Genomic DNA, 20,734 nt, shown 5'->3' with positions numbered 1-20,734 from the left:
CTGTGTTTTCTGTTATAACAAATGCATTGAATATATTGAAGATAAATCATCACTGCTCAGACTTTGCCCACCTTTTTGCTTCAAAATTCCATCTTTCTCTCATAATTTGAATAACCTTTCCACGTGTGAATATTTTTCTTCTTTCCTGCAGCATGCTCTAGGTAATGTATGTATCCATGTTACCTGAGGCTTTTTCATCACAGTTAAGGCATATTTGTTCTGTGCACAGATGTGACACTTCACTGTCAGTGACTGAGGCTGGCATGAACTACAGTTTTTATTCAGTAGACCTGGCTGAAGTAAAACTAGTAGCACTTACAAAGTGTCATTGTTCCCCTGCTGCCTGAAGCGTTACTGAATGGTACAGTTTGCTTATACTGGGAGTTGGGAAGCAGAAGGCTTCTCTGTTATGGAAGCATAACTTCAGGCTGAAACAGCTTCTGAAATTTTCATTAGGAGGAAATAGGATTGAAAATTGATTCAGAACAGTTCATGAGTTTCAAAATAGCACAGTGAGAATGTTTCAAGGAGGTGTTTACCTTCTGAGGAACTTTATATCTTGAAACAGCGTGTTATATAAGCTGCCTAAAATCCACTTACTGCAGAATCATCGGTTCATAAATTGCATATAGTGAAAATTACTTAGCTACCTGTGCTGGAAAGTTTTAAAGCCATTAGCTGGAATTCAGTAATTTTGCTTCATTTAAAGGCATCACTGAAGAAAAGCTGAAACTCTACCTATCCTTGGTATAAAACAGAGGATTGAATTGAATAGAGGATTAAAAAACCCTACATATGGGCTCTATTGCATGTGCCTGAAAAAAAGCTGAAAACAATAACATTGAAAAATATTTTTTAAAAAACAACCTTCTAGCCCTACATGTCTTTTGGCAGCTTTTATATTGATAATCTATTTAACAAAGCTTACTTCTGTCCTTCCTCCTAACTGAAATATTTTTGTAGCAATCAATGACTGAATTATAATAGCTTTATCAGGCAGCAGTTCTCAAGCAAAACTTAAGCAAATTTTAAGCCTTCACTTTTTTTCCTCTGAGGTATGATGTATATGTTGGATTGAAATCCTGGTATATCTAAAGTTCTATCTGTGAAGTTCTACATTGAGAAGCAAAAGAGTTTTAACTGGTATTGCCTGGAGGTAGCCACCAGGTGATATGATTTGTCATAGAATGGAAACAGTCTGTGGTGCGGGGAAACCATGCTGTGTTAAAATAATGGTTGGTAATAGTCCTCAGGTTCTTGGAGTGGCCTACAGAATGTCTAAAACCTATTAAGCCAAACTGTATCAAACTAAATATGTTTTGTGGAAAATAAATATAATATAAATCCGTGCTTAATGCTAGCATTCATAATCATTGCACTTTGTTTAAACAGGTGATTCATATAAAAATGGTAACTCCTAGAGGGATAGTAGAAAAAAACTGTCAAGTACCTCGCATGTCAACAGGACCTGATATCCATCACTTCATTATGGGATCTGAAGGTATAAACAGAGTAATTTCACATACTGCATCTTAATTCAGCTTCTGTAATGCTTGATTATTTGAGCATCTTTAATGATGTGACTTCAGTGTGTTGATGGGTGGCATTGTGCAGGCGTGAATTTCTCGTGTTAGGATAAAACATTGAGACCTTAATTAAGACTGTGAAGTTGCAGCTTTTAACACTGCTTTAAATGGACCTGTGGAGTCAGCCTGCAAGTCTAGTAACAAAGGGCATGATTTAGAGAATATTTTGTAAGAATTCACCATGTAAAAAGTGAGGAATAAATCACCTGCTACTGCAAACTGGATTTTTGGGATATCTGATTTATGTTAACTCACAACACTCTGGTATACGTTAAGTTGGGTAGCTTGCAAGGAGTTCATCTTGCGACATTTTGCTCAGTTTTTCTCCTCTCCTGAAGGAACTCTTGGAGTGGTTACTGAAGTTACAATAAAGATTCGCCCAGTCCCTGAATACCAGAAGTACGGCTCTGTGGTCTTCCCCAACTTTGAGCGAGGGGTGGCTTGCTTGAGGGAAGTGGCAAAGCAGGTAAAGAAAAGCTGGATGTTGACTTCACTCATGGACTCATGGATTCTAGCAGTAGGGGTGTGTTGATGCTTCAGTATTTCTGGCAATTGATAACCAGGAATTTGAGGTGCGAATTGCATAAGCATGTATGGTCCATGAAGTGCAGGATATGGATCATGAGGATTTGGAAGTTACTCAGTTGAGGACTGAGCACCTTATGACTTTGCTTGGTATTCTCAGCCAAAAGGTGGACAAGCCTTTTACTGTCTTTTTTCAGTGGGAGTTATTTTCATACTGCAGCCTGAAAAATTCAGCTCTGTATCTCCTTCAGCTGAGAATTTTACCCTCAGGTTAATTAGGACTGTGTAAAAGGGACCAGTGTTTAAAGGAATTGATTTGCAGCATACATGTAAAAGGCCGTTGAATTCATGGCTTTGAAGTGGTAAAGGAACAAAAGAAATGCAATGGAAGGATACAGCCTGTATTTAGAAATCACTGCCTGGAGCACAGTGACACAGACAGGTGAGATGGCTATTTCAAGTGGAATTGTGCTTACACTGTAATATTTAAATAGAGAATAGTGCAGTCAGGTGGTGTCAGGTAGTGAAGTGCTTAGGTATCCAAGTTCTGTAGTACTTTTCCTCAAGGCTATACTTCAAAACAAATCTTACTCTGGCTAGCCTCTTTCTCCACTGACTAACTTTGTTTTTCTCTGTGCAAAACATACCAAATTATATATATGAGTGGTAGAATGTACCGTGAATTGGGGAAATATTTTCAGAAATGTTTTAATTAATTAATGCCAAACTAAACACAGCTTTACATTTTTTCCAGTGATTGTTCTAAATTAATGGCTTAATGTTCCAAGCCAGATGTTCAAACTGGTATGTGAATGACATGTATATGCTAGTCAGCAGCACTTGCCAGTTTTTCTGTCGTGCTTCTACTGCTAGCGCTTGTCCTTCCTTTTAAAGGTACCTAAGCAGACTTTTTGGGAATGCTTAATCGTATGGCTGATCAACATTTAAAATCAGTTAAAGAACTCATGTCTTTTCCCTGTCTATGGGCTTAGTTAGAGGGGAAAAAAGAGGCACTACTTGCCACTTAGTGTTGCTCCATTTCTAAGCTTCTGTTGCTGCTGCTGCATTTCTCTGCTTACTTGAGCCTGAACTACTTACTCTCTTCTGTTGCCCCTCTCATCAATCTCAGTAGTAATTACAATGATTGCTGTCTGAAAAGCTCTTTTATATATCAGTCCACTTTAATGTAAGAATAATCAGCCTGTGAGTGGGTTGGTCTCATTTAAAACCACTCCCACAGTCTTCTGTCAAACTGCCTGGTGAGCTCCCTTAGTTCTTCATGCTCTTTTTCCTCTTGTGTGACCAAATACATATTAATGATACTGTCAAGTGTGAACACGTCAAATGACATGAAAGAGCAGTACTTCCATATGCATGTGATCAGATGATGACTAGCCTAAAATTCAGACTTTGTCATGTTCCTCCAGCTGTACATTTCAGTATGACTGGACGTGGCCATCAGCGATTATACGGTGTAGGCATATTCACGACCAGAAACTTACCTAGCTGAAGGCAGTCGTTCTTACAGTTTTTCAGATTCCTGTACAGTGTAGAATCTAGATTAGACCCAAATATAGATTTTGATTGCAGTCTGACAGCAGAGCATGGGTATACTGGGTCTAGCCAGGATGGAGTCAACTTTTTTCATAGCAGCATGTGTGGTGTTAGCTTTTGTACTTGTAACCAAGTGTTAACACACCAGTGGTTTAGTTATTGCTAAACAGTGTGTACACGTGTCAAGGCTTTTCCTGTTTCTCCCTCTGTTCCCACCAGCAAGCAGATAAGAGGCTGGGAGGGTACACAGTTGGGACAACTGACCCAAATTGACTAAAGGCAGATACCACATAACGTTATGATCACAAATAGAACTAGAGGGGGGTGTTTTGTTGGGTTTGCCATTGCTTGAAGACTGGCTGCATATTGGTCAGCTGATGGTAATTGATTGCTTTGTGCATTGTGCTTTTGTGGGTTTTTTTCCCCATTTTGCTTACCAAGCTGTCTTCATCTCAACCCATGGACTTTTCCTCGTTTGCCCTCCTGATTTTTCTTCACCATCCCACTGGGGAGGGGGCTGAGTGAGCAGCTGTGTAGTGCTCAGCTGCATGCCAGGGTGACCCTCAACAATTAAACTTTTTCAATGGATTTTTATTATGCGTGTATCTCTGATTACACAGAAACATAAGCTTGATGTACTAAACAAGTGTACTATCTCTAGTGCATATGCAGTTTTAGAAAAACACTCAAAATTTGCAGATTGATGTTTTTGGACTATTACTGTGTTGGCTTGAGGTTAAACTGAAAATTCTCAATGCATTTTATCTAGACATACCTAGTAGATGTTGCTATTCCAGTGAAAACAAGCTTATAGTCACCCTGTTTCAATGATGATGATGGCCAGAGGTCTCTGGTATCAAAGTGTGCTTTCTTATATGCTGTTTTAAAATGAATATTTGATTGTAATGAATTTTAAAACCAACTATGTACATAATTTTTTTCTTCTTCCTCCCTCTTACTCCCCTAACTTCGCCTCCAAGAGATGTGCTCCTGCATCAATACGCCTTGTTGACAATGCACAGTTTCAGTTTGGTAAGTACAGATCGTCATAGAGTATCATCTGTTTCCAAGAAGGTTTTAGTAGTTTAAGTCTGTTTCTGGGTAGTAATTCTTTTGCTCAGATCTAGACAGAGAGCAGTGAACACAGAGTTCAAACTCCAGATAGTGCCGTATTGAGAAAGCTGAGCTTCATTTTTCAAACCAAGGAAATTATGATTTGTAAGAGCTGAGAGGCCCAGCAAGCTTTGCTGCTTTGCTTTGCTCACTCTTTTGTGTTACACTGTTCTGCTCAGGCATGTCCAACGGAAGGCAGATGCATTTCTTTTTATTTGGAAAGCACAACTTGACCAATTGCAAGCTGTAAATGTAGTCTCAGGTGTGTCAATATCGATTTTTCTTGTAATCATTATTAAGTATTTTTTTAGATTGTGGTTTAATAAATTAATATCTTTTCATGCTTTATGTACATACTGAAGTGTGCTTGTAGGTGTCCTCCTTGGGGTTGGTATCTGCAGAGAGACTGCCTCCTTGCTTAGGAGGAAAAGAGAGCAGTCAATTGTTGAAGTTCATGTGTTATTCAGGAGGAAATGCTTTGTGAAGTGTTGTAGAAGGAAGTATCATGTAAATGGTGCATAACTTTTTATGAATTGGGCTCACAGCGTGTAGGCCAGATGCCAGGCTGCTAAAGTGAAGCAGTAATGAGAGTTCAGAAGTTGTTTGTGACTGAAAACAATGGAGCAAACAGTAAAAGACTTTCATCTCAATTAAACCCAGTCTTGAGGCAGAGATGTTAATTTAACAGGCTCCAAGACACCGTTTATATATCCTGGTAATTTTAGTTCCGTGTTTGTCATTAAGGAAGCAATTACTAGCTTTATGTAGAAAACTTCACACAAGTGATATAACTGTTAAGGAAAAAATTGCTTGATTCTTAACTTGCACCAGTTTTGGCTGTTTGTTTCAGTGCTTTTGGTATAATTTAACAAAAAAGGTCACTGATTTTTTGCTTAGTTTTGTGGTGTAAAAAATAATGAAGTGCTCTCTTAAAAATTTTCCACGTGCTGTAGGCTTGTGAAGTCTAAACGATGGCAGTCTTAATTAAGGTGTCAAATATTTGTGCACATTGTATGTGTCTTCAAAAACTTAATGAAACCTTTTCCTAAATCACATTCTAAATGAGTAGTGAGAATTCTGTTTGATAATCAAAGTGCTCCAAGCAATTCTAGTAATTTTGACTACCAAGCCATTTTTTATTTGCCCCTTGAAGTAAGAATCTTAAGAGCACTGTTTGCTTTAATATGCCTTTTTCTTCTTTTTGCCAAAGGTCATGCGCTTAAACCACAAGTTGCTTCCATTTTTACATCGTTTTTGGATGGACTGAAAAAGTTCTACATCACAAAGGTAATTTTGGGGTTTTTAATACTGGTTTGAAGTTCGCATGCTATTCATAAAATTCAAGGTTTTTTTGTAAACTGCTTCTTATGCAGCTGAGTTTGAGTATACAGATACTAGAGTGTAAGAACTTGAGGTTCTAAAAGCAGTTTAATTCAAATGAGATTGTGTTTGAGGAGTTATTCCAAGCGGCTGCTATCACTGGTCATACCTGTATAAGTTTATTGTGCCTTGTCTAACAGTAACTTGGTGATAGGGGAAGACAGGAACCAGTTTACCTGACTTGCAGACCAGTGATCATCAGTGAATACTGATGGAGCAAGGCCTGCACTCGACTACATTTTTGTCTTCCTGAATTTTTCTCAAGGCATGATTTACCTTGTTATTACAGTGAGCTAGAACTGTGCAAGATCCTCAAGATATTTGGCAGATTTTCCCATATAAATTGTTGATTTGTCTTTCTGGAATTCATTCCTTTTTAATCCACAATTATATGGTGCTAAAATGATGCCACCTAAGCTTTTGTATTAAATATTTTTTCTTATTGTTGATTTTCCCTTCCAAATTACCTAACTAGAGAGTTCCTCCAAATATGGGTATTCAAATGTAGAAAATTTCATTATCTTCCGAGAGTGAGCATACTTATGAAAGACAGTGACTAGTATTGATTCTGCTGCTTTTTTGTGGACTATTGAAGTGGGAAATAACATGTGTCTTGGGACTTCTTTTGTTAGGGAATACATATTCTGTTTAGAGATAGCCCAGAAGTTTTTTTCCTTCCCTCCCCATTGGTGGTGGTCATAGTTTTCTTCCTGCTTTTATAGCTGATAGTAATAGGGGATTGAATGTCTCTACTGCTTAAAGCATTTAAGACCTGTTTTTTTTCTACAGCATAGGTAGATAACTGTTTTGCCTATCATACTTTCTAAAAGGTAATTTCTGGTATTTCAGTTGACCTGTCTTGTCAAGGAAAAGCTTAAGTGTTTTGGGAGTAAATTTTTGAAGCATTTTTTCCCCAATGGTTCCTCTTAATTGCATCAACACTTACGGACCATGGCACATGCCGTGTATTTGAAAAGTAAAAACCCGTTCCTTGTATTCCACCACTTAGACTGTGACTAATGGAAAGTTTGTCTCTCTTTGCAGTTTAAAGGATTTGATCCCAACATACTGTGTGTAGCTACCTTGCTCTTTGAGGGTGACAGAGAGAAGGTTCTTCAGCATGAGAAGCAAGTCTATGATATTGCCACCAAGTTCGGGTATTGTTTTCAAACAACATTTTAAATGTGAAGCTGGGAATGGAATGTCCAGAAAAAAATTGGCCTAGCATATTTTTGTAGTGGTTACTGTATGGATATGTTCTCAGTTTACTAGTTTGAAGTGGCAGCAGTCAATTAGCTACTGCTTTTTCCTTTTGATACATATGGCTTGTACTAAATCATAGGTAACTTTACTGAAAAACTTCAGCTGCCTGTGTATTGCAGAAAAATATTTACTAAATATAGAATGAATGTTATTAAAGTGGAAACCAGCCCTTTTAAGATCATATCAAATATTTTGTTAAGTTCATCTTCAGGTTGTAGAGTGAAAAGAGAAATGAATAAAGATCTGGCCTGAAGTAACTCCTGATTTCTAGCAAAGAGATCTTACTGTTAAAAACTATTTTAACACAGCTTAGGCAACTAAACTTGCACATATGTTTTAATAATCAAAGTTGTTTTATAAATATTTTTGTAAACTGGTGACTAATTTGTTGGAAGAATATTTAAATTCTTGTAAATTGCAGTGGCTTGGCAGCAGGAGAAGATAATGGACAGAGAGGATACATGCTGACGTTTGTCATCGCTTACCTTCGGGTAGGTTGGCTTTTGTCTGTCTGCTGCAGCTTCTGTTAATTAATGTAACAAAACATGGAGATGTTTCTTTGAAGAGGTTTTTGCTGAAATCTGAGTGCAGGCTGCCTTGGATGATATCTCAGACTTCTCCAAGAGATTGTATCTCTTCCATTTCTGAGGAGTGATTATTCATGGAATTTCATCTGCAAAACACCATGAAGACATTATTTATATTCTTGTTAAGAAAATAGCTTCTCAGAAAGGGTAGGGAAATTAGATTGAAGAATCCACAGGGTGAATGAGATCGGAGGCTTGGAAATACTCACATGTTCACTTGTCTTTTTACTCTTGTTTGGCAATCTGCTTATGGCTGGTTTAAATCAGAATTCCAACATAATGGACTTTTAGTCTAAATTGTTGCAGCTGTTCTTACGAATTTTAGTCCTACTGTTTGAGATTTGTTTATTTTTCAGAACAATATGCACATCGTGAGTGTTTGATGTGTTGGGGACAAATCACTGAATCTCCCTTTATTTCATGTGTGCAGGCTGTGTGTAAGATGGGAAGATCTTTGTCTTTTTTCTATCCAAACAGCGACTGCATTGCAAAAAAAATTTTTTTTTACTAGGTATTATGCTGATGAGCCCAGTGAAACTCTTGGCTTGGTAGTATAGTGATATAAATATTTGATTATTGTAGATCTACTGACAGTCTGACAAGTTGTCTCACTGTAGCCATGACATCAAACTGTTTGTCATCTTTGTCTTTTAAGAGCTTCCCTATTTCCATAATAATAAACTTACATCACTGGGACATATGGGTGTTTTTGCTAAATTAGAATTTCTTTTGTTCTCTTGCCAACTAAAAGTTGTTCACCTGATAGCTGTGTAGCATACACTGGAATCCCAGATGCTGATGATGAATGTTACTGATAATATCCTTACTCTTTTTATTAGGACCTAGGCCTGGATTATTACGTAATAGGAGAATCATTTGAGACATCTGTTCCTTGGGATAGGTAAACTCTGATTACTCTTTAGAATTTCTTAAAACTTGATTTCATTCAAACTATTCCTAAGTCATATTTGCTCATGAGGATGCTTATTTTAGGCCTTACATATATTGGATGCAGCCTGACATACCTCAGGTCTTGCAGCTGTTGTTCTTACTAAAGTTGCTGATGAATTACGTACCAGAATTTTGTAAATGCAGTGTATCAAGCATTCAGTAATATTTCGTCTTAGGTTAGCTTACTGTAACAAATTTAAGACTTGAAATTGCCCTGTTTAGGAGGCAGGACATTGGTGACAATAACTGTAGTGGGGGGTGAGTAGCCACATATGTGGAATCAGCAGTATATTTCAAACAGATTAGTCTGTAGTGAAGATGAAAAAAATTAAGTATATTTAAATAAGGTTTTTTCTTTTTCCAGTAGTGTAAGGAAATGAGAACTGAAAAAGTAACTTTTGCCCAAGATTGAGATCTTTTGCCAAAGGGTATTTTATCTGTTAGTTGTGGTTGAGAAACATTTGACCACAACAGAGTTTAATATACAGAATCGTTTTGGATGCTCCTGTCCATTTGGTAAGCCTGAAATCTCTTAAATAGGATCTAAAGTGATTTGAATCAAAGCTTTACAGCATTCAATGCAAAGTCTGATGCCTTAAGCTGGCAATCCTATATCCTTCCTATTGAATTTAGTTGCAATTGTAGATTCCAGCCCCTCTTTGTAAATTGGCAAAGTATACTAAGAGTGTAGAAGAAATTTCAGGACAATTTTTAAGCGAAAGTGCTCTTCTTTTTACTTTATAGATTTTGAAGCATGCTAACTTCTTAGTCACCAATTTGTTTTGCCTCTCCCTTATTTCAGAAGACAATGAATTTTTATTTAAGGACTTAAGAAAGTATTTAAAATTGTCCTCACCAAAGCAAATGCTTTGAAAACCTTTATCTACTTTGACTCATAAGGACCATGTAACTTTCTATAAACTGATTAACTAGTTCTTTTTTAGAAGTTGTATAAAAGCACTTACTAAAATTTTATATTTCAATGTGTTTCCTGTTACAGGGTTTTGGACCTTTGTAGAAATGTAAAGGAAAGGATAGTACGAGAATGTAAAGAAAAGGGTGTTCAGTTTGCTCCTCTTTCCACCTGTAGGTAAGCCATGCAATGATCGAAATAATTTTTCTTGAATCATTGTTTAGTAAGAGATCTAGTGATGATATTACAAATGCTAGTAGTCTTAACCTTCCTCTTGAACCTGCAAATGGATTACATGGAAGAGTGGGGAATTCAAGGGATTAGTAGCACTTGCTTTAAAGTTTTCTGAACTTAAAACTTTTGCTTATACGGACAAGAGTCAAGTGTACTGACTAAAGAGCTTCAACTTTCAAAGTCATAGCATTGAGTCACTCATGGATTTGGAGCAAAAAGGATTAAAAAATTTTAAAAATATGCTGTCCGTTTGAATAAGATAGGAAGTAATCTTACGAATTTTATAGTGTCACATAGTGGTTGACTTAATATCATAAAGCTTTGTTTGTAATGCAGTTCTCTTCAACAGGGTGACACAGACTTATGATGCTGGTGCATGTGTCTACTTCTACTTTGCCTTTAACTACAGAGGAATTAGTGATCCAATTCATGTCTATGAACAAATTGAGGTAATGTATAAAGGAGCAATAGTCAAAGGGGGAGAAGCTGTATTTTGTTCTGAACCTATTGGCCAAGCTTACTGAATTTTGCAGGAAAGATCTCAAAAGTCTGTTTGTAAACCTTTGATCATTATCAGTAATACATGTTAATACATGTTAATCAGTAGTACATGTTAATAGTTCATCAAGTAGAGAAAAAACTATCTGACTGTTTTAGATACCAGTAAATGAATAGTTCTGACTGAAGTACAGAAGAACTTAAGAGTTTCTTGGATGGCAGAAACTTCAAACCTTAAACCTCAAATCCATGGGAAAATAATCTTGCTTAGTTCCATTTTTTATGAAGCTACTTCTTCTGCTTGATATTCAGTCTGTAAAATGGATAGTAAAACTGTCAAGATGATACCTAATTAATAGTGCTGCATGTAGAGAAAAAGGAATGGTACTGTCTCATGCCACTTCTGTTAGGCCTAGATAAGCACTGTTATAAGTCCAGTCTGTTAGACCAGCTGTAAGTAAGCTGCTTCAGCATTGGCCAAGAAGCTCTGCAATAATTCTGCTGTAACACTTCACTGTACTTACCTAATTAAGGAAAACTAATATCCTTGTTATCTTCAAGATGTAATTCTTAGAAGGACTGTGGCCAAACTGCTTTTTGTCTGACCTTCTGGTTCCCAGCTCAAACTTCAGCTCCAGGAAATTGCTAATAGGATTGTGGAGAAATAGTGTTTATAACTGGGATATCATTCTTCTCATGCTTATTCTTTAGAAAGTTCTCTTGAATTTGGCAAGTAGATGCAAAATTTTATCGACAAGTTCAGAGGCTTCCATGCTGTTGCATATAAGGCACTGAAGAATATAATACTTGAGGGTTTATTTAATGAAACTTTACTTGTACCTAGATATTACTGTTATTGGAATTAGTTTGTGTGATGACTTGGATGCACATCTTCCATTGTAGTGACTAAGTTTAAACTAACAAAGTGAGTTTGCTGACTAAGTATATGTACTCTATGGCAGACTGAAAAAATCTCTTAACTGCATAGTTACAGTTACATATGTTATTCCAAAAAAAGTGCACTCTTTTGAAAAAACACATGTAGTGCTTGGGCTTAGAGAAGCTTTCATAGTTACACCTTCTAAGCTCTCTAATTATCCAGAAGTGAATGGCAAAGAAGATTCTACAACTTGAACATTGTTAACATAAAAAATGTAAATTTTATTTCCTGTCACAAACTGCACCCATAAAAGGGTTGTCTGTTGTAAAGTACCTCACTGCCTCAACCAGGATATTGGCGATCTGGGTTGAAATTTGATCTGAATAAGGATCTTGAATCACTCCGAGCCTGTTTTCAGACTTCTTTATTGAGACTTAATTGTCTTCCAAATGAGCATCCCAGCCTTTTAAGTTTTGGCAAGGGGAAAGTGATCCAGAATATTCCATTATTGAGTAATACATTTGTTACAAGAGATGCCATTTCAAATGTCTTGGCTTTGTTAATGTTTATTTAGAAGACTTTTACTTACCTTTATCTGCAGGCTTGAACTGTAATGTTTACCTGTATCATGTACCCTAATTACTTCAGAAACTTTTCATACACCTGTGTGTACGAGTGCAATAGCAAGCATTTCATGAGATCAAAAAATCTTGTCCAATTGCTGTTGAATAAATACCATGTCTTTTGAATGTAGAGGGCTGCTAGAGAAGAAATACTTGCCAATGGAGGAAGTCTTTCACATCACCATGGAGGTAATGTTCTCAGTCTAATATTACTCTTTGATACAGCTAAATATTCATGAGTATGTCAAATAGTTTGTAGTAGAACTCTGAAAAATATTTCATGGCATTAACTAACATTATTGGAGGAGGGTCGAAGGGGAAGGAGATCTTCTGGCGTTTTATCTAGAAACTTCTCACTCTTTTTCCAGTTTGATCAGTTTGTCTTAAACAGCTTTTATGGACCCTTATGTAGATATATATTCAGTTAGAAAGACTTCAAATGGGAGTTTCACAGTTTGAAGACAGTTTTGTGTCTCTTGTGGCTTTGTGTGAATGCTGTTAGCCCAAATTCCAGAGCACTTAGGCCAAGTGAATAAAAGAGCCAATGACTTTAAACTGGACTATGTTGCAGTCTGCTCTTTGCTGCATAATTGATGTTATGCAAGTGTTGACTTTGCTGGCCGGCTGTCTGATAAGTTCTAGTTACCTAGTCCCCTCTCTTGGAGTTTGGGGATTACTTGTCCAGTGTTACTAACATCTTCACAAGATATTTTGTGCTTTAATATTAAGTACCAATGTTATGTATAAGCGATACTTCCTATACTTGATGTGTTTTTCCCACATACACGTATCATTTAATTTGATTGCTATAACCTTGAATGTCAGGAAGACATGTTGAGAAGTCAGTGTGATTTGTGCAGCTACCTTCTTGAAACTTATTATTTTAATGCATTTTGTGTCTCTGTTGTCTTGGGGCATTGCCTGGTCACAGATAGAAAAGCAAAAGTGGTGTAATGGTTTAAAACTAGAGAAAAAAAGATTGTAATTCTAAAAGCTCTGTGTGGTGGGAAAAAACCTAAAGGGCAAGAAGCTGTGCTTTAAAACATTTCAGTGACTTCCTAGACTTGAGGATTTTAGCTAAGGCTGTTTTCAGACATCTTGCTTTGTGATGGAAACTGAAATGGACTCTGCTTTATCAGTATCAGGATATTGAAGGATGTGTAGGTTATAACATGAGTGAAAAGGTTTCAGTATTTTTTATTTGATATGCTCTTATGGTCCTCTGATTAAATCTTTAATATGGTGGTATAGTGGACCTGTCAATTCTCACACATTGGATGTGGAATTACGGCCTCGATCTACTCTCATGTATTCCCTGCTGTGGCAGCTCCATTTTACTGTGACTAGCATTTCATCCAGCTTGCATGCAGCTGGAGCTTGTTACACATTTGGATGTATTTGTCCTCACCATATAAAACCTTGCTTACCACATGTGTTGAACAAAAAAAAAAAAATATATATAGCATTTTCAAACCCTTGCATGCTTGAACCTTGTGACTCCAAAGCTTTGAAAACTGGGTTTCTGTTTGACTTCATATGCTCCTGTTGTATGCATAACTTCCTCTGATACTGATACATATTTTCCACTTCGAGTGGTTTTGTTTTGCAGTTCATTGTGTTCAATATTCAAGATTAATTTTTCCAGTGCTTAGTAGATGTGGTGCTGAAAATTTGCCTAATATTGTCGGTTTTATTTACTGACCTTCAAGCCTTGTCACTCTTAGCACTGACTGGTCTATTGTGTGGGGTAAAGAAAATAGTGGTGCAATTTCCTTTGGTGTTTGTCTTGTAATTGTGATTAATAACAGTTGTTTTCACTATCTGGAAACAGACAGGCTGATTTGTCTGCCTACAATCACATTGTGATAAATGGAGCTGTTTTAACTCTGGGTTTGTGTATCAAAGAAAACAGATGTAGTCTGGGACTTGAGGCTATAGGAAATACAAAGCCTGCTTAAGTCAATCTTCATATACTCCTTGAATGAAGAAATGGTCATATATGACAGTTTAATTTGTGTAAATGTATAAATTACATTACATCTGGGGAAGTACCAACTGCAGGTAGGTGCAGAGTGAGAACTGAAATCATGGTACTTTTAACTTTATAAGGAGTAGCTTCAGAAGGACTTTAATGTGGATAAATCTTCTTTTCCCCCACCCCCCATTATAGTTGTCACCCTGCCTTGACTGTGTCCTATGCTTAGAAAGGGACATTGCTCATCTTCAAGCACAGCTTTGATCCTTCTGGTTTTCTGGGTACTTGGTATCTTTAGATTTGAGAGTCATGTAAGGTTGCTACAGAGCCATAGTGTTTAGAAACATAGCATTTAAAAAGAAGCATTAGGAATGGCAACTTCTTGTAGGTACAAGTTTAAGTTCAGATAAATAATTATTCTGATCATTTATGGCAAGCCCCAAAAACACCCATATGATGTGTCACACTTGAATTTGTCTTTTATCAAACATGCCTTTTTTTGTATGCATGAAATAATGTGCTGAGGAAGTATCAGTAGGTATGAGTGATGTACAACTATACCACTATATATACAACTATAAACCCTTTGGAGTACACCATCAGAAAGGGAGAAAGTTGGATTTGTACCTGATCTCTTTCATATTACCAAGCTAAGAACCTGTGTAAAACTAAAGAACAGTGTAAAAAGTAATGATACATTGCTTCCCTTTGAGTGACTGCTTTAACTACAACTAGTTGCTTAAGGAAACAATTATCAGATTGTGAGGTTGAGGAAAATAGCCCCATTTAGCCATTTAACATAATAGAACTAATTTTCTTTTCCTTTCTAGACAACTGATTAGAATAAAGGTTAACCAGGTAGCCCAAGCTGCACAGGTTTAGCTATAGGATCAATGGCAGTTTATGTAGAAAAAGAAATAAGAAAAAAATTCCACAACACTAAAAACCAGAGCAAAACCCCCAAAACAAAGAAAAAACCAAACCTTACACCTTACTTGCATTCAGTTATGTGTTTAACATTGCAATTCTTTGGCATTAAGGGGCTGTGGCTTAAGCTATACATTGCAGTAATTAACTCAGACAAACTACAAAATCTGAAATTATAAAGTTCTTTTATGAGGGGTAGTTGAACACATTCTTTTCTGTTTTACACAGAGGAAAAAATAGAATCTTCTACCCTTAGGTTAAGCATACTAGAGTTTGCTCTACTCATTAGAATGAGTTGAAACCAATACATTTGTCAGACATGGAGTAACCTCCTGTGAAATAATACAATAACACAGTTGTATTTTCCTTCTTGGTCTGTTGAAAGTCTTAGAATAGTCATCTTCAATGCCTTTTCAAAAAAAGAAGAAAAAAAGGAAGGGCCACCTGATTCATCAACACCAAACTTGAAAGTATTTCAGCTGTTAAGATACCAAGTGAAAATATGCAAAGTGTTATGGTGGTGGTTGTAATTATGCAGTTGACTTGGTGTACACTGGTCCAATATACTCCAGTGCTGCTACGTTTTACATTACTGCACTGACACTTCTCACTACTGTAGAGTTCCCCCTGTAACACTAATAGCATGTTAAGCAGTTTATAAGGGCAGAGAGCTGCTTTCTGGAAGCACAGCTAGCTTCAGGAAGAGGAACAGCTGGATGAGCTTCATTCTTCTTAGGAGCTGTCACTGCTGCTCCTTTTGCAAAGCTGTTGTTATGCAGTAACTGACTCTTCAAGCTGAAAGGGCTGAAACAGAGGCAGTCCAGAGCCATGTGCAGTGCCACCAGAACCTATATCCACTGGGACCACACAGTGCTATAAATCTGTTCTGCATGGGTGTAGAGTAATTCCTGGAATCAGTCAGCTACATGAAAACTTTCCTTCCAAAACTGTTCATGTGTGTCCTGGCGCTTCATATTCCAAAACTGAGAAAACCAATTCCTGCTTGCTGTTTGCTCACTCCATTTTTTGCAGCCAGACCTTTTGTAGTGATCCAGATGTGCAAGTGAAAAAGGGCACTGGAAAGAAGAGCAACTTTTCCAATGAAACCAAGATGGAGAAGCATGTGTCAGAGCTGGGGAAAAGTTACTTATCCAGTTTATGTACTTCTCTTCCATACGTGGACTAGAATGATAGATAAAAACCTAAAAATAAAGTTGATGTTTGATTGTCTTTGGAGTTGCTACTGAACGAGCCTTTCTGATCCGAAGTACTTTGTGAGAAGCAGGCTCCCTGCCATGCTGTGGGGTTTGCACTTGGTGTAATAGGCTGGCAGTGAATGTTTTAAGGCACTACTAGACTGCTCAGCACACCTCAGAACAGGCCATTTGCCACCTGTAAAACTTGAAAACTGATTCTCTCGTACTTCATCCTGGATACATAGGATCACAATCCAGAATGAATAAGTTTTCAGGGGGACACAGTGGGGTCATTTCATCCACTTTCCCTGCTCAAACAGGGCCATCCTAGAGCACCATTGCACAGGGTTGTGTCCAGAAGGTTCTTGAATACCTCCAAGTGAGAGACTCCACACCCTCTCTGGGCAATCTGTTCCAATGCTTGGGCACCTGCAGGAAATTATTCTTCATGCTTCGATGGAAGTTCTTGTGCTCATTGCCTCTTGTACTTTTGCTTGGCACCACCAAGCAGAGCCTGGCTTCATCTTCTTGACACTCTCCCTTCAGATACAAGATTTAAGTGTCTTCAGAGGAAGAACAGAGGAAGGGCTGTGTTTGTTTCCAATGGGGGCACAAGGATTGTGCATATAATGGTGGACAAGTAATAACTTGCTGTGCTAAGCTATTACAAGTACATTGTTAATAGTGTTATGATGTAGCATATAGAGTCAGGTGACTTTGATCTGATTTTTTAATTGTGAAAACTATCCTGTGTTGAAAGCCTGTAAGTGGTAGATGCTTGTATCAGTTCTGGTTTTGTGCACTCTCCCCTGTCAGTTCTAGATAAATGCCATAATGTGGGGCTGAAACTGAAAAGTCTGCTTTCTCTAGGCTAGAAATCAGAAGTTGGTTTTTTGTAGTCTGTGATAAGATCAGGCTTAACTGAGATCTTAGGGAAGTTAAGGCTTCCTTGAGCATAAAGCTGTTCTTTAGCTAGGTTTATAGTGGAAGTAAGCAACTTTGTCACTTGGAATTATTTTTATGTTCACACTAACATCCTTTATGGTATTTTCTTCCTCATTTTTCTTCTCATACTTGAAGCCATTTAGGTTGTCCTGTGGAGGAGAAGGACCAGAGAATGTATAGCACAGCACTAACCTGAAGTGAAACAGTATATAAATGACCTACATGCTGCTCTCCTTTTCACATTAAATGGTCCATCCATTTAATCTGATGGTCCAGCTTAGAATTAGGAGCGATTGTCTCAAAGCTTTTTAACTCCAATGTGAAAACTTCAGTAGTTGAAAACTCCATGTATATTTTATTGACATGAACAGTAGGAGCAGGGAATCAACTTCGCTGTTATCAAGGGGTTAAAATCTTTTTGTTGAGCATGTTTGTGAAGGACTGCTGGTAACTGTAGTACAGCTTTTTTTCTTTCCAGTTCACTAATCAGATGTATGTTAGATTTATTATTGCAAAAGTATAAACCATAGAAAATTTGACAAGATAGATGTGTAAATTATCACTTTGACAGAACTAATGATGCACTCCAAGCACCTTCTGTTTTCCAGCACTTGGTGAGCGACTTCATTAAATATGCAACGACTGTTTGGTGCTGCTCAGACAGTAGTTCAGTTCCTTGTGGAATTGCATTATTACTGGAGGTGTAAAAGAGGCAGGCATGCTAGCTGTTGGGCATCCTGCTGTGATTCTAATGTGCTCCATCTTGTTGGAGCAGTTGTTTGCAGTCTTTTCAGGACAATTACATCCATAACCACAGAACACATTCACTGAAACTATATTACAGATAACAGTTGAGAATAGTAATGACTGTTCTTCAGCTGCTTGTGTAAGAGCCAGTGTGAGTGACTTGAGGGGATGGTCAAGCCACATCCACAATTCAGGTGTTTTGTAGTAGTATTAAAGTTTTAACAGATAAAATTCCACCGTGTCAGACAGTCACATTGTAGTGACAGTGTAATCACAGATGGGGATTCTTTCTTGAGCTGGGGCTGCAAAATACAGCCAGGGCTCCTACCACATGACAAATTCTTTTGTCCTTCAGTTGTGATCTTTGATCTTGACACACATGCTGCTAATAGTCATTTTCTAGCAAACTGCAGATTTCATTCTGTCTCACATTATTTGCTTTTTCTGTTGGCATTGTGACTGGTTCGTATTCCTTAAGGTATAACCAAATATACTCTGTTCTCCAGAGGTGTCCCTGTAATTTATTATTCTGATGACAGTTTGATGGTTACCCTGAAACAGGGCACAAAAGATGTCTTGAATTTAGCTTCAGATACTCTTAAAGCTTCTGTCTCTCAAACCTTTACTATGTCTTATTATTACTGATGAATGGATTGTATTTTAGGCTGACAAGTTAAATGCTAGAGTGTGTTTAATGAAAAAAATGTCCTCAGTTTTGAATGATCTGTTAATCAGAGTTGATGATTTGGTTAATTAGCATATGAACACTTGGTCATTTAACAGGACTATTGTGAGAATTTAGTGAAATGAGTTCTTAAAAGATTGTTTCAGCTTTGTTTGTATTTGGTATATGTTGTGAATAGTCATTTTTACATGGGAAACAAAGCTCTTGTGTAATGGTACTGAGCAATAACCAGCCAGTATAGAAGTTTTTTAATGAAATATTAAGCCTTCTTCACAGAAACATTTTTTTTTTCTATTTAAACCAATACTGGTTTAAGCTTGATTATTGAGTTATATTTTCACTTCAAAGTAATCAAGAAGTGTGAGGTTCTGCTTTTTAGTAATCTCCTGTACAGTTTCCAACTTAAAATTAGTTTGTGGCTTTTTAAAACTTACTACTGATTCCTTGTCTTAATAGAACATGTGATTTCAGCCTAAGCTTCATCTAAATTTCATAGTTTCTAAAGAAAGTAGACAGTGTGGAACACAGTCTTCCTCTGGGAGTATGCTGAGCTTAATGAGCTTGATAGTCTGGTGGGCTCAATAAATCAAATAAAGCAAAACATTTCTCATTTTTGAATAAAAGCATTTATCACACAGTGTTTATTCATTCATGGTCACAAGATTGATTGGCTCCTAGAATCCTGCCATATATTGAAACACTTTGTTTTTGTTTTTCCAGTAGGCAAATTGCGGAAGCGCTGGATGAAGGAGAGCATCTCTGATGTTGGCTTGGGAATGCTGAGATCTGTTAAAGAATATGTGGACCCCAATAACATCTTTGGAAACAAAAATCTTTTATAAAGCCCTGCACAAATGATGTACTAAAAATTTAAAATTACTGTTAAAATTCCTCCATTTTCATTGTATTGATATCCCAGTAATCAAATATAACATAGACTAAACTTTAAAAACTAGTAACTTACATTGATTTTTGCTACTCCCTTCCCCCTTCCCCCAATAAAGTGTAAACATCACTGTTAATGTTTATGGACTTTTACTTAACAATTTTCCAACCTACTGGGGCACAAAGTACCAACCAGGAAATGCAAATTTGGGGTTCCAAGTCGGGCTGGGCAGCAGAGCTGACAGTATTTTCAGTGCTGAATACTGCCAGATGTTTCTTAGTTAAAGCATCCCCTGCAAGGAGGACAAAGACTGACAACAGCGTTTTCTACAGAAGCAGCTGCACAGCCCAGCCTCTTGCTAAAGGAAAGCTGCTGAGAGACAAATGAGAGAACACCAAGGAGTACCTCCCTGTACTGGATTAAGTATGTAACAGACTTGTAACCAGCAAATACTTAGAGTACAAATGTAGGCTTTCATCAAAAGAGAAAGTGTAAGTCAAACTACTAAAAATTCAGTAATTCCTCACTGTAGTACTGCTGGGAAATCTTACACAATTGAGCTGTTCTGAGTTGTATTTGCATTGCTGGGATAATCTTAAATTAACTGTAGGTCAGTCACTAAGTTTTGTACAATGGACGTTTCTCACTGTATGTTGAAAACAGGTTTGTAACAAAATTTTGTGTTCATCTGTACTTCAGTCCTAGTGCGTATGGGTTTTTGTTCCTGTTGTGTTTGTTTTGCACAGATGCAAAATACCTTTTTCAGTTATTCAAATGAAACTGCCCAGCACTGTCTTTTGAAACAGTCACAACAGTTTAATAAAACGCTTAAATGGACAACCTACTGTCATCCTGGAAGTGAGATTTCCCCTTTAAGTTTTGTACAGTTTCTTATGGCCTTTATGAATCATTTATTTACTTCACAATTAGCCACGATTTTAATTGTCCATTGAACTTTATGAAAATGAAATATTTTCTTGATCAGTATCATGTGAGAGTAAGCATTTTTACATTGAAACTTGAATCTTAATCATTAAAATAAAATATTTGTCAATACTCATGATCCATTTTTAAAGTGGGTTCTTTCTTAAAGCAAATTATCCAACTTTTTGATAATTAATGTATATGCATAAGAAAAAATACAGACTATCCTTTGAGAACACTGTCTCTAGTTGACTGCTTCACAGCTCTGTAGTGTCAATTTGGACACCTTTTGTATTGGTAGTTCCCTTAATGAGGAGAAAATGATAAATTGCATTTTTGTTT

General features: G+C 37.0%; 1 protein-coding gene across 3 annotated transcripts in view; it reads left to right on the top strand.

Moving 5' to 3' along the window:
- The window catches only part of AGPS (alkylglycerone phosphate synthase), a 70,053-nt gene extending 50,449 nt beyond the window's left edge, over positions 1–19,604 (top strand). For all 3 annotated transcript variants that reach the window (XM_066322739.1, XM_066322738.1, XM_066322740.1), the window contains exons 10-20: positions 1,393–1,501; positions 1,925–2,052; positions 4,646–4,697; positions 5,989–6,065; positions 7,203–7,315; positions 7,843–7,912; positions 8,848–8,909; positions 9,960–10,049; positions 10,456–10,555; positions 12,239–12,296; positions 19,303–19,604. In XM_066322739.1, the coding sequence (XP_066178836.1) occupies positions 1,393–1,501; positions 1,925–2,052; positions 4,646–4,697; positions 5,989–6,065; positions 7,203–7,315; positions 7,843–7,912; positions 8,848–8,909; positions 9,960–10,049; positions 10,456–10,555; positions 12,239–12,296; positions 19,303–19,424 (981 nt within the window). In that variant the 3' untranslated portion in view covers positions 19,425–19,604. The remainder of the gene's footprint in view (positions 1–1,392; positions 1,502–1,924; positions 2,053–4,645; positions 4,698–5,988; positions 6,066–7,202; positions 7,316–7,842; positions 7,913–8,847; positions 8,910–9,959; positions 10,050–10,455; positions 10,556–12,238; positions 12,297–19,302) is intronic.
- Positions 19,605–20,734: the final 1,130 nt, after the last annotated feature.

This window comes from Sylvia atricapilla, chromosome 7, assembly GCF_009819655.1.
Source record: "Sylvia atricapilla isolate bSylAtr1 chromosome 7, bSylAtr1.pri, whole genome shotgun sequence".
NCBI classification, from domain to species: Eukaryota; Metazoa; Chordata; class Aves; order Passeriformes; family Sylviidae; genus Sylvia; species Sylvia atricapilla.
The sequence above is the reverse complement of the archived record's forward strand: the minus strand, read 5'-3'. Positions and strand labels throughout refer to the sequence as shown.